A 13627-nucleotide genomic window follows, 5' to 3' on the forward strand; every position below is an offset into this window, starting at 1 on the left:
TCCCCATAACAATAAATACTATGCTTTATATTAAATTATAAGTCTACGTGTATGCATTCTTAAATTATAATAGGTCATTTATTTATTTATTTATTTTTGTTGAAACAATGCCCAAGGAAGAAAACAAAACAAGGTAAACGGAGATGAAGTTGTGAGGGAATGAAAAATTGTTGAGTTTGGAAAGTGTCATTAAATTAACAGATATCTACTAGATTCGTACTGTTTTTTGAATTTAACTTAGAAAATAAAGAGCCGATGAGGCGGTAATAAGAAACAGGGGAAGGAAAAAACGAGAGGCCCCAAATCGCTAGCCTTTTGCAGCTCAAGTTGTTTTAGAGTCCCCAACACATAGCCTTCTCCTCTCCCTCTTACCTTATCCTATCCCACTCCTCTCTTCTCTTCTCTTCTCTCTCTTTAAAATTCTCGATAACACTCTGTAATCAACATCCACCCTCCTTTCTGTTCTTCTTTAAAACCCCCCCTTCACTCTCCAATTTTTCTCAGCCCTTTTACAATTTCATTTACTTCTGTTTCTGGGCAATCCGAGATGGCTCCCAAGGCAGGAAAGACAAAGCCGCATAAGCCTAAAGGAGACAAGAAGAAGAAAGAAGAGAAAGGTTCGAACTCCGGAACTCTCTCTCTTTTTCTATCTATTCCTCTCTTCTCTGTGCTTTAGTAATTCTGTTTGGATGCCGAGAAACTGGATGGGAAAGTTTCTGGGTTTTTAATTCCAAATAATGGGGATTTCCATTGAAGGATGTGTTTGGGAGTTGGCTGAGTTTTGGGTATTGTGTCGGAATCAAATATGTGGCTGATATTTTGAGCTCTATCTTCTTCTTCTGCCTTCTATTGTTTTTCCCAGTTTTGCCCACTGTTGTTGAACTCACTGTAGAAACTCCACACGATTCGCAAGTCACTCTTAAGGTAAATTCCCTATTTCTTTCATTTTTATTTTTGTCTTCAATTACTCAGTTTTATTTTGTTTGTTATATTCATCTCTTCCTTCCAACCAAATTTTCAAATTTATTTTTGGGTTCTTAAAATTGAGTTTATCCATCAAGTTATTTGTTTATATTTTCTTCTTGTTGTTAGGCTAAATTATAAGTTGTAATATTATTTTTTAGTATTTTATAAATATTTCAAACTCACTCGTTTAAGTAACAATTGCTAGAATTAAACAAAAAATCGAAGTATTTAAATCTCTTTTTTTTTTTTTGTTTAATTCATACGAACATCTTAATCATCATTACACTCAACACTGTTTAATGTCATCTTCGTATCAACTTTCCATTCACATTCGAATGGAATTTATAATTATGAACGGAAGTTAAAAAGAAAAGCTTGAAAATTTTAAAATAATAGAAGTATTTAAAAAAAAAAAAGAAGATAAAATTTATGGTTATTTTTTATAATTATTTTTAAAATACTCATACCATTCTTTTAAAATTAGTGTTTTATTATTTGAATTTAAATAATATTCGGAAGGATTTTTTAGCTAATATTATTTGAGTAAATAAATTTCTAGCCATTTTTTTAGATTAACAATTATCGAAGATAATAATTGATGTCTTAATTTATTCGGTTAGGTTTGAATTAATAGATGTGATCTAACATACTTCCTACACAATTATTTTTACCTCGCTCGAATTAACTTTAATTAAAAGTAAATTCTTTTTAACCATTTTTAGATACCTAATAACTTTTTCAAAAGTCGAAGAATGTGTAATATAATTTTTTTTTTTAAAGGTGGTTATGAAATACAAAATAATAAGACAGAAGGTAGATGACTGGCTACATTTATATTTATTCATTTTTTCTCCAACATCTATAGTACTTTTAAATGCTTACTTTAAATGGTTCCCTTTTTTAAACCAATTTATTTCAATAAATAAAATACAAAAAAAAAATAAATTAAAGGAAATTAAAATGGAGTACCTGCCCACCTAGTATTTTAAATAAGGCTTTTTAAAAAAAAATCGAATATTTATCTAATATTTTTTTAGATATGTAAGTATTTAAATGTTAATGTTGGTGGATTTTATAAGAGTGAAGGGATATATTATAAATAAAATTGAAATTTAGAGAGATATTAAATTGAAAGTGGGAATTGAATTAAATTTGTAGGGAATATCAACAGACAGGATCTTGGATGCGAGGAAGCTCTTAGGAGTACACGTGGAGACATGTCATTTAACCAACTTCACGTTGTCTCACGAGGTACACTTTCTTTTCCCTTGTACTTCTTCAAACCAAGGCGTGGGTCCCACTAATTTTATGCTCTTTCATCTGCACCGTTGGATGCATTGACTTTTACCTTTCTTTTCTTCCGTTTTGGAAACGGTCTAATTTTTGGTGTGGGTGCATCATTATCGTGGGATTGTTTGAGTGGGGCCCGGAATCTGACGGCTGGTAGTGGACACGGTTTATACATGTGGGGGATGGATGGATGATGTTGTCGAGTGATGAAAAACATTGCCTTTTTCTTTTTAAACAGAAAACTTTATGGCCTATTTTTTTCAAAAATCAAGCCATACTACTACTACTAATAATGAATTTAAGTTTAATTTATAATTGATTAAAACATGTATTTTTGAAGAATAATTTAAAATTCAAATTCTTCTCGGTATGTAATTGAACTAAAAAAATTTATTGCATCAATATTCAAAATTTTAACTTAAAAAAAATAACGATGATTAATTTAATTTTAGTTGCGTGTTTTATTTCAAAAATAATTTTATAAATCCTCAAAAGAAAATTCTATATGAAGGTTGGAAATTTGGGTTCCTTTAATAATTATTTGACTTAAGCATATAAACATTACTTACTCTATAATTTTATTTATTTTGGTATATACTATTTATTTATTTATTTTTAAATCATCTAAATTTTGAAAATTAAAAAAATTAGTGTATTGTGTTTTACTTTTTTTAATTTAATAAAAATTCTAATGTTTTACATTTGTATTAAAGCAAAACTAATTTATTAAAAAAATTAAAACTAAAAAATTATCGGAAAAACATTAAAATTATCTTGATCACATTTGTAAATGAATGGTCGATTTTAATTGATTTTTTAAAAATATTATTTTTGCAACTATTGAAAACGTGGAAATTTAGTAAAAGAAAAAAAAAAGACTTTCAAATGAATTATTAGCACATGATTTTTCACGTGTAAATTGTAATATATTTTTTAATTTATGAAAAACGAATATAATTTTTGTTTTTGTCTGAACCAACCGCCTCTGATAAAAATACAATCGCAGAGAGAAAAAGAATAAAGAAAAAAAAAAAAAAAAGACTTCCCGCGCAAAAGAGTAACGAATAACGGTAAACGGTAAAGGTATTTTATTTATTTATTTATAAAATTTATAAAATTTTCAGGTTCGAGGCTCTAGACTAAAAGATTCGGTGGACATCATCTCTCTAAAACCATGCCACGTCACAATCGTCCAAGGTAAACCTGACCCCATATTAAAAAAAGAAAAAGAATCCAACGGACCAGAATTTTGTAGTCGGGTCTGTTATCGTACATATTGCCGCACCTTAACCTTCCTCCCTCTCCTCCCAAATATTAAATTTCCAGTGTTGGTATTTTGGCAGAGGACTACACAGAAGAACTCGCCGTCGCACATATCCGGCGACTGCTCGACATCGTCGCTTGCACCACCTCCTTTGGCGGGTCCTCCAATTCCCCCAAGTCTTCGGCTCGAACCAGTCCCAAGGACATTGGGTCGAAAGAATCTTGTTTGACTGATTATGAGGCCAGTCCCGGAAGCGGCGGCGAGCAGAGTGGCAAACCTAAATCAGCGGGGACCGGAGACAAGAAAGCGGTCCCAGGCTCTCTCGGGGTTAAGGGATTCAAAAACCTGGACGGTCCGTACGATATTTCGGAGAAAGCTGATGGGTCCGTTTCAATGTGCCCACCGCCGCGGCTTGGCCAGTTTTATGAGTTCTTCTCCTTCTCTCATCTGACACCGCCACTTCAATGTGAGTTTTATTTATATCACATCGACTAATTTAGGGAATAATACTGAGTTTATAATCAAGGAATACTTTTTCCATTGTATGAGGCCTTTTGGGAAGTCTAAAAGCACTTTTGTTCAAAGTAGACAATATCATACCATTGTGGAGAGTCGTCATTGACCTTGATCTTGGTGGAAAATGGAACTTTTTTCTTATTTAGTTTTATCTTGCAGACATTCGGAGATCGAGTCGCCCATTCCTTGTGGATAAAACAGAAGATGATTTTTTTCAGATTGATGTAAGGATAGTCTTATTTAGTTCTGCTAAGCATTGGGAACTGCTTACTAATATCCTGTGTATGATTGTATCTAAAGGTTCGTGTTTGCAATGGAAAACCAACGACAATTGTTGCTTCAAGAAAAGGGTTTTACCCTGCTGGGAAACATCTTCTTCTTAATCATTCCTTGGTGGGTCTGTTGCAGCAGATAAGTAGGGCATTTGATGCTGTAAGCCCTTTATATCTAAACCATGGTTGATCTTATTTCTGTCAATTTTTAGGTTCCATGATCATTAAAGTACACCCTTTTTGTAGGCATATAAAGCGCTTATGAAAGCTTTCACAGATCACAACAAAGTAAGTATATTTGAGATATAGTAATGGGATTATGGAAAAGATAATGCCATATTGACTCTGTTTCATTTCAGTTTGGAAACCTACCTTATGGTTTTCGAGCAAATACATGGGTGGTTCCTCCTTTTATTGCAGAGAACGGATCTGTTTTCCCCCAACTTCCTGTTGAAGATGAAAATTGGGGAGGAAATGGGGGCGGGCAAGGAAGAGATGGCAAGCATAATCTCAGGGAGTGGGCAAAAGAATTTGCAGTACTAGTTGCAATGCCTTGCAAAACTGCAGAGGAGAGGCAAATCCGTGATAGAAAAGCATTTCTGCTTCACAGTTTATTCGTCGACGTGTCAGTTTTTAAAGCGGTTGAAATCATCAACTCCCTTGTCGAAACTAACCGATTTCCTGTAAATGATTCAAATGGTTTAGTAGCACATGAAGAAGTTGTTGGAGATCTAATCATTAAGGTAACAAGAGATGTAGAAGATGCAAGCGTAAAATTGGACCGTAAAAACGACGGGAGTTTGGTTCTTGGAGTCTCGACAGAGGATCTTTCTCAAAGAAATTTACTTAAAGGAATAACTGCTGATGAGAGTGCTACTGTTCATGTAAGCAATATGGGTAATAGGAAGATTTGATATGATATGATATGTTATTTCAATTTAAAGTTGTTTTGATTGCTTTTATAACCCGTTGCTGTAGGACACTTCCACATTAGGCGTTGTGGTCATTAGACATTGTGGCTACACAGCTATTGTGAAAGTTGCAACAGAGGTGAATTGGGGGGAAAATCCTATTCCTCAGGACATTAACATTGAAGAACAACCTGAAGGAGGAGCCAATGCTTTAAATGTTAATAGGTATTTTCATGTTTTTCCAAAAACTTCCAAGTACTAATTTAGCTTGAGAATGTTAATAGAAATATTTTGATTCTTCTAAATTTTAATTTAGCTTGAGAATGCTGCTGCTCAAGTCATTCACACCTCAGGCATCAAGTACATCTAATCGATCGCAGACGACCGATGTTGATAATTTACAATATTCGAGGACGGTAGTTAGGAAAGTAATGGAGGAAAGTTTGTTGAGATTGCAAGAAGAGCCTGCCAAAAACTCTAGGTCCATTAGGTGGGAGCTAGGTGCATGTTGGGTTCAACATTTGCAGAATCAGGCTTCAGGAAAAACTGAGCCTAAGAAAACAGATGAAACCAAGTTAGAGCCAGTTGTAAAGGGTCTTGGAAAACAAGGTGGACTTCTAAAGGAAATTAAGAAAAAAACAGACCTTGGAAGTAGCAAAGTAGAGCCTGCGAAGGAAGTTGATCCCATTAATCAGAAGGAGATGGAGAAACAAGACGAAGATAAGGAACAGATGTGGAAAACGTTGCTTTCAGAATCTGCGTATTTGCGACTCAAAGAATCAGAAACCGGTCTTCACAAAAAGGTTCTTCTTTGTTCCTTTAGAATATGATTGTTATGCTTTAGCTCTTGACTTAATATTGGTTGTGGGTTGTCCCTGGCAGTCACCTGCGGAGTTGATTGATATGGCTCATAAGTACTATGCTGATACCGCCCTTCCGAAACTGGTTAGATTGTCAATAATCAGATCTTTTTGGTTCTTATATGTTGTGCTCAAGAGGACTAATTTATACAACCTCAAATATAACAGGTTGCAGATTTTGGGTCACTTGAACTCTCACCTGTTGATGGAAGGACGTTGACAGATTTTATGCACACACGGGGGTTGCAAATGTGCTCGTTGGGGCGTGTGGTAATTGCCTCGTTTTTATTTTATGACATCATTCTTGCCATGTGATTTCTCACCTATTTTCCTTGCTTTATTCTAGGTTGAACTTGCTGATAAGCTTCCGCATGTGCAATCTTTATGTATACACGAAATGATTGTTCGAGCTTATAAACACATCCTGCAAGCAGTTATAGCTGCAGTCGATGTTTCTGACTTGGCCACATCGATAGCATCGTGTCTAAATGTACTGTTGGGAACACCTTCGACCGAAGATGAAGTCGACTGGACCAATGATTGTAATCTGAAATGGAAGTGGGTGGAAACATTCCTTCTCAAGAGATTCGGATGGCAATGGAAATATGATGGCACTCAAGATCTCAGAAAATATGCCATCCTTCGCGGTTTATGCCACAAGGTTTAAAAATGAGACTAGCCTTTGTTTTCTCTATTAAAAGTTATTGATGTCATCCCTTAACACTGACATTATGTCCATCAGGTTGGGCTAGAGCTTGTCCCCAGGGATTACAATATGGAAAGTGCTTCCCCTTTCAAGAAATCAGATATTATAAGCATGGTTCCTGTATACAAGGTTGTGGTAGTCAACGTTTCATGTCATCAACTGAATGATTTGAATATTTTTTTTTGGTTTGACAACGTTCGTTTCTTTTCGACAGCACGTTGCGTGTTCGTCAGCAGATGGGCGTACACTGTTGGAATCTTCCAAAACTTCCCTGGATAAAGGGAAATTGGAGGATGCTGTTAATTATGGTACAAAGGTGGGGGGATATCATTCTTTGGCATAAGAGTTTTACATCTCTAAGTCAATAAATTAATTCTGTGGGAACTTGTTGAATTTTGAAGGCGCTCTCGAAACTTGTATCTGTCTGCGGTCCATATCATCGAATGACTGCTGGAGCGTATAGTCTTCTGGCCGTTGTACTCTATCATACAGGGGATTTTAATCAGGTAGGTACTTTATCATAGAGTGGATATTATACAAATATTTGAAGACCAAGTACTGAACACTATATATCTTTACTTAGGCAACAATATATCAGCAAAAAGCATTGGATATTAATGAGAGGGAACTTGGACTTGACCACCCTGATACAATGAAAAGTTATGGAGATCTAGCTGTTTTCTATTATAGACTTCAGCATACAGAACTGGCGTTGAAGTATGTTTCCACTGGCTGTATTGACTAATTTTGATTGAATGATGTTGGATTGAGTAAACAAATGTGTGTTGGATTATTGCAGGTATGTTAACCGAGCTCTGTACCTTTTGCACTTGACTTGTGGACCTTCTCATCCAAACACAGCAGCTACTTACATCAATGTAGCAATGATGGAAGAAGGTTTAGGAAATGTGCATGTTGCTTTAAGGTACCTGCATGAGGCTTTGAAGTGCAACCAGAGACTTCTAGGGGCTGATCATATACAGGCATCTCTCGCTCACTTTCTTTGATCAAAGACTTGTCTAGCGTGTTCACAATCATGTTAAGTGGTCATTTTGTTTCTACAGACTGCTGCGAGCTACCATGCGATAGCGATTGCTCTTTCATTAATGGAAGCGTACTCGCTAAGTGTTCAGCATGAGCAAACTACTCTGCAAATACTACAGGCCAAGCTTGGATCTGAGGATTTGCGTACTCAGGTTAGATATGAAATCTAAAGTGCAGCCGTATTTTCTACCTTTTAGCCATAAACTCAGGAAATTTAAGTGGTGCAGGATGCAGCTGCATGGCTTGAGTACTTTGAATCGAAGGCCTTGGAGCAGCAGGAAGCTGCTCGGAATGGCACCCCTAAGCCAGATGCTTCCATCTCCAGTAAAGGTCATTTAAGGTATGGCGACCTAATGCAATTGAGTTGACATCCAAAATTGATCTTATATTGAGAAAAAAAGGCTAATGTGTTTCCATCATTTGGTTAGTGTGTCAGACCTCTTGGATTATATAGCTCCCGACGCAGATTTAAAAGCCAGAGATGCTCAGAGGAAGGCTCGTGCAAAGGTTCAAATTATCATCCTTTTTCTTGTCTCTCAAAGAACTCAAAGGAAAACATCCTACATTACCTCATTGTTGGGACACTGTTTGCTTCTTTTTCTGAACAGATCAAAGGAAAATCAGGTCAATATCCAGAAACAGGCGCTGAAGAATTCCAGAAGGATGAAGATTTGTCGCCAAGTTATTCCGCCGTTGAGAGTCCAAGTGATAAAGAAAACAAATCTGAAGAAGCCCCATTGGAGGAACATGTAATTGAAGAATCTGACACAGTTCTGTTTGATGTTATGAAGATTAATAAAAATTATGATCAAGTGCAAGACGAGGCCTCAGATGATGGTTGGCAAGAGGCTGTTCCTAAAGGACGTTCTATTTCAGGTCGGAAGTCTTCAGGTTCAAAGAGACCAAGCTTGGCCAAATTGAATACTAATTTCATCAATGTATCTCAATCGTCAAGATATAGGGGAAAGCCTAATAGCTTTGTGTCCCCTAGAACAACCACCCCAACTGAATCTACAGCTTCAGTTGGCTCATCCATTCCTGTTCCACAAAAAATGACTAAGAGTGGAAGCTTCAGTTCCAAGTCTAGTACTACCCTTTTCAGTCCAGGAAGTATGGAAAAACTGTCTGACCCCAAATCAGCACCATGTTCTCCTGCCTTAACTACTGATCAAGTTGCAAAATCTGCATCTCTGGCTGCTCCGGGAAGTGTTCCGGTAGCTGGGAAACTTTTCTCATACAAAGAAGTTGCATTGGCTCCACCTGGAACTATTGTAAAGGCAGCAACAGAGCAGCTGACTAAAGGACCAACTCATGTTGAAGTGAGTTCACAAGAGAGCCCGGACAAAGCTACAACTGAGCTCACTCTTGGTGAAGTGGCCACTGTAAAAGATGCAGAGAATGGGACAGCTGAGAGAATTGGTGCGGAACAAAAAGTTGAAGGTCTTGTTAATGAGATTACAGACACTGACAAACAAGAATCTACATCTGCACAAGTCCAGGAGGTGACTAACGAGCCTAGTAAAGAAATAGAAGTTGATGCTGCTGGAAATCCTTCTCCATTGGGAGTTGAAAGTTCTGAGGCTTCGATACAAATAGAAAGTGATTATGCTTCATGTGAAGAAAATTCATCTATTTCAAAAGAAAAGGCGACTGAAAATAATTTAGCAGTTGACAGTGTTGAAGTAGAGAAGCAAGATGAAGTGGAAGCTGCGAAGGAAACAACTAAGAAACTTTCTGCTACTGCACCTCCCTTCAATCCTTCTACAACTCCTGTCTTTGGCTCAGTTTCAGGTCCAGGATTTAAAGATCATGGAGGTATTTTGCCTCCACCTATAAATATTCCTCCAATGCTTACTGTTAATCCAATTCGCAGATCACCACATCAGTCAGCAACAGCCAGGGTCCCCTATGGTCCACGGTTATCCGGTGGCTACAATCGGTCTGGTAATCGGGTTCCACGTAATAAACCAGCTTCACAAAATAGTGATCATATTGCGGATGGGAATCTCTTCAACGCTCCTAGAATTATGAATCCCCATGCAGCTGAGTTTGTACCAGCCCAGCCTTGGGTTCCAAATGGCTATCCAGTATCTCCAAATGCATATTTGGCTTCTCCAAATGGTTTTCCGTATCCCCCTAATGGTATCCTGCTGTCCCCAACTGGTTATCCTGCACCAGTAAATGGTATTCCGGTGACACAAAATGGTTTTCCGGGATCTCCAATTAGTCCAGCAGATGCATCGCCAACGGGTTTAGACAATTCTGAAACAAAAAATGAGACTGAAGAAGCAACAAGTAATGATATGACTAATTCAGCAACTGATGGTGAATGTGAGAATCAACAACAAATGGAGCAAAAGCCACATGTTCAATCTGTAGACACTGCTCACTCGCTCTCTGAAGGTCAAGATGAGCTCCTTGACACTGCTCCTGTTGCAAAAAAAGAAATTTCCCAGGACGTGGTTGTGCAGAACAAGTCCGGCAAGCGCTGGGGAGATTACAGTGACAATGAAGCTGAGATTGTTGATGTTTCTTATTAAAGGAGAATCACCAGTTTTGCATTACCTCAGATAATTTTGTTCGCGGTGCAGAGCGTTACGAGACGGCAATATTATTTAACGAACTCTTGTCAAGTTGAAACAAATAACAAATGTTGCTGAGTGGTAGTTTCTTTTGCTGTAGTACAAGCGGCTGCAATCGAGGCTATGTGAATACACATGCAGTTTAGGTACGTAGCAGAAGTCTACCTATTTAAGTGTCGCAGATTGCTTAATATGTTGATGAAATATACCACAAGCAAGGAACAATTTCGTTAGCATTCTTGTTTATTGATATCTGTTCCTTATCTGTAAATTCCTCTCCTCGAATCCGGTCATAATGTTAACCTAAAAACGAAACGATGCTTGGATGAATTATACTTCCCAGATCATTCCTGGACTGATAGCTGCATAGGAGACTTGAAATTGTGCTCATATGATCAGAAGTGAAGCCACTCTGAGCTGATTGGATATCTACCATTTAACATACAATTCTTCATTAGAATTGTCTCTAGAAATCTGGTTTTGACCTATGTACGAGTGACACTACTTGTTCGGTTCGGATGGGTTTAAAGTTGAGTTTTTTTTTTTAAAGACTTGCTATTGTGAAACCTTCAATCCCTTGAACTTCATGAACACGTGAGTTTGTCAAATAAGCTTCTTAAGAGTACTTTGTGTACAAGTGATTTGTATTCCTATAGAATGAGATGTTGGTTCCTACTTTTTCGAGAGCAAATGAATTCTTTTCAAGCAAATAGCATGGGGCGTGTACATCCTGCAATTCCCTAACTGAAGAGCTACAATAGTTGTTTCAGTTTACATCAATACATTTTCGGAGAAGATTGATGAGTATGTCCCAGAAGCTCGCTCTGACCTACTTAGTGGCTTAGCTAAGCCATCAAGGAATGCCTAAGAGCTGCAGGTGGGTGAACTCCGTCGAAAATCGATAATAAACAACGTTGCTGCACTATGTGCCAGTGCTGCTAGAACAACAAATACATGAAAAATCTGGTGGCTGTGTCCTGCAATGTCAAATGCACCGGGTTTCCATCGTTCTGGTATTCGACTAACATAGAACCCAGCTCCAGCAGCATATAGAAAAGCCATGGCAAGCTCATACCAGAAGGCAAAATAAATATCCGGATGGCCCCAGTAGAGAGCAACAGCATGTGTAGCGGGAATTATTCCTGAGAAGCCCATGGAAAGAAATAAGGAGGCTCTGAAGACTCGGAAACGAGGGGCCGAGAGAGCAGGTGCAAGAAGAGTAACAATAGCAGCTACACCGAGCACCGATATCGAAGAAAGATAGACGAGACGAGGATAATAGTTGCAGAGAAAGACATAATAAATGGGAGCAAAGAAGGATCCAACTATCATCAAAGAAATGCCTGCATAATCCAGGCGCCAGAAGAAAAGGTTGAAGCGTTTGGAATGACAAGCCAGGAGGTGGGAGAGACTGCTACAAACCAAGCAACCCATGGCACCAGCCAAGAAAACGAACCACGGCCATCTTGGTAAGTCCGTCTTTTTATCCGCTCTATCTAAGAAAACTGATGACTGTGGGACTTGTCTTGTTTCCTGCAAATAAACGAACAAAAGTTCATCTAACTTTCAAATAGTCCAGTCCACTTCAATTCTCACCTAAAAGTCGTCCCACAATGAAGCACATTATCAATGAACTTTCTACTTTTTTAAGGAAAAAAAGATCGCTACTTTTTCAAATAGGAACAATGAAATATCTTGTTTGGCTTGAGATTCTGATTTCAGTTTTAAAATGAAGTAATAATCAAGAAAATCAAGACGAAAAAAATAGAAAAAGACAACTAATTTTTTCACTCGCTATCATGCCAAAACGTGTAGACATCTTCTTTCCGTAGTTGACGAATGAATTATTTCTCCTTTCTTGCGACTCTCCCAATTGACATAAAAAATAATCACTATACAGCTCATATCGAGTTTGCACGACTCCTCCAAATATTTCATTAGCACGTGAATTTTGAGTATGAATTCGGACGAACTATGTCCAAAATCACAAAATTGCTTCATTCCAGCACTAATCCAATTCAATGATGACTTTTTTCATTTGCCTTTCACAAGTTAATTACCTTTTCTTTCTGTACTTCATTATTGTGATGGCTCAATTAATTGTACAGATCATCGAAATGAATGAATTAATAATTGTAGAGGAAAAATGGAAATTAATTTCGCAAACCGCCCATCAAACATCCAATCCAAACGCCTCTAAAACCGACCATAAAAGAGGAGAAGAAAAGTATGACAAAAAGATAACAATGATCTAAAAAACCAAAAGAAAGCTTACTGGCATAATGCTATCAGAGCCGTTGACGTCCTTTTCCATACCCATGGTCGTCCAGAATGGCCCCGAAACTGTAGCTCTGGACAATAAACCAAAAACAACCAATTGCCGGGCTAATTACTCATCCTTATCAATATTAAATCCATTCGATCGCAGAATTTCACAATAATGAAGGTTAACGGACGATGGATCATAAATCCTCCGGAGATTAGCCTCGCGTACCTGGAGAAATTAGCGAGCAGAAAATCTCCGAGCTCCGTCCCTTCCATCAGGGTCATCACAATCATTGCTCCGAATATAAAAAACCCTACCAAATGGCTGCTCAAATGAGAAGCGCAACTATCAGCAAACTCACACGCGAATCGGCGAAGATGAACGAATACCTAAAAGAGAAAACGGGAGTGAGGGAAGGGCATTTACGTCCAGATGTTCAGAGTCTCGTTGTGCCATGAAAATACACTGTAGAGCGCCTCTTTCACAGGCCATTCACACCGGTAAGAGCCCAGTATATACTCGTTGTCTTTAAGATACTCCGGCAAGTCCTTGTACTTTACCAATCGCCTTTGGAACGACCTCGTTTCATTCGTCCTCTTCTGCTTCTCGTCGTATTTAACCTCCGCATCCCGCCGATCGTCGCATTTACTCTCTCCTCGTGTCCGATAGCAGTTCATGATTCCCGTCCGTTGAATCTAGTTCTAGTTGCTCCGAATAACCGGCAGAATCTCGCTGGATCTGCGTTCTCCGGCGGTTGACGGGTAGACTCGTTCTCTTAAAATCCCCCAATGGTTCCTCCGTTTTTATAAGCGATAACGACTTTGTTTAACCAACTAATTTCTCTTTTTTTCTCACTATTTTTATTTTTCCTTTTTCCTGAAAATATGAAAAATGCAACAGGGCGGGTATGTTGCGTGTACACGATACTATTTTTAGAAAATAATGAGATC

General features: G+C 37.8%; 2 protein-coding genes across 2 annotated transcripts; one reads left to right on the top strand and one right to left on the bottom strand.

The window, feature by feature from the left end:
* Positions 1 to 264: 264 nt before the first annotated feature.
* LOC111495859 (protein TSS) lies at positions 265 to 10758 on the top strand. The gene is made up of 23 exons (XM_023146050.1): positions 265 to 617; positions 863 to 924; positions 2125 to 2217; positions 3381 to 3453; positions 3600 to 3986; positions 4196 to 4260; positions 4337 to 4468; positions 4555 to 4596; positions 4668 to 5192; positions 5287 to 5444; positions 5536 to 6022; positions 6102 to 6164; positions 6248 to 6349; positions 6426 to 6740; positions 6822 to 6914; positions 7000 to 7101; positions 7187 to 7291; positions 7369 to 7502; positions 7585 to 7768; positions 7850 to 7981; positions 8057 to 8169; positions 8258 to 8336; positions 8438 to 10758. Exons 1-23 carry the CDS (start codon positions 548 to 550, stop codon positions 10367 to 10369), a joined length of 5448 nt encoding a protein of 1815 aa, XP_023001818.1. The 5' UTR covers positions 265 to 547; the 3' UTR covers positions 10370 to 10758.
* A 329-nt stretch (positions 10759 to 11087) lies between these two features.
* On the bottom strand, positions 11088 to 13485 carry LOC111495875 (heptahelical transmembrane protein 2). Its single transcript, XM_023146051.1, has 4 exons — positions 13104 to 13485; positions 12906 to 13001; positions 12687 to 12762; positions 11088 to 11944 (listed from the first exon to the last, which is right to left on the bottom strand). The coding sequence occupies exons 1-4, from the start codon at positions 13352 to 13354 to the stop codon at positions 11276 to 11278; spliced, it is 1092 nt and encodes a 363-aa protein (XP_023001819.1). The 5' UTR covers positions 13355 to 13485; the 3' UTR covers positions 11088 to 11275.
* Positions 13486 to 13627: the final 142 nt, after the last annotated feature.

This window comes from Cucurbita maxima, unplaced genomic scaffold (assembly GCF_002738345.1).
Source record: "Cucurbita maxima cultivar Rimu unplaced genomic scaffold, Cmax_1.0 Cma_Scf00002, whole genome shotgun sequence".
NCBI classification, from domain to species: Eukaryota; Viridiplantae; Streptophyta; class Magnoliopsida; order Cucurbitales; family Cucurbitaceae; genus Cucurbita; species Cucurbita maxima.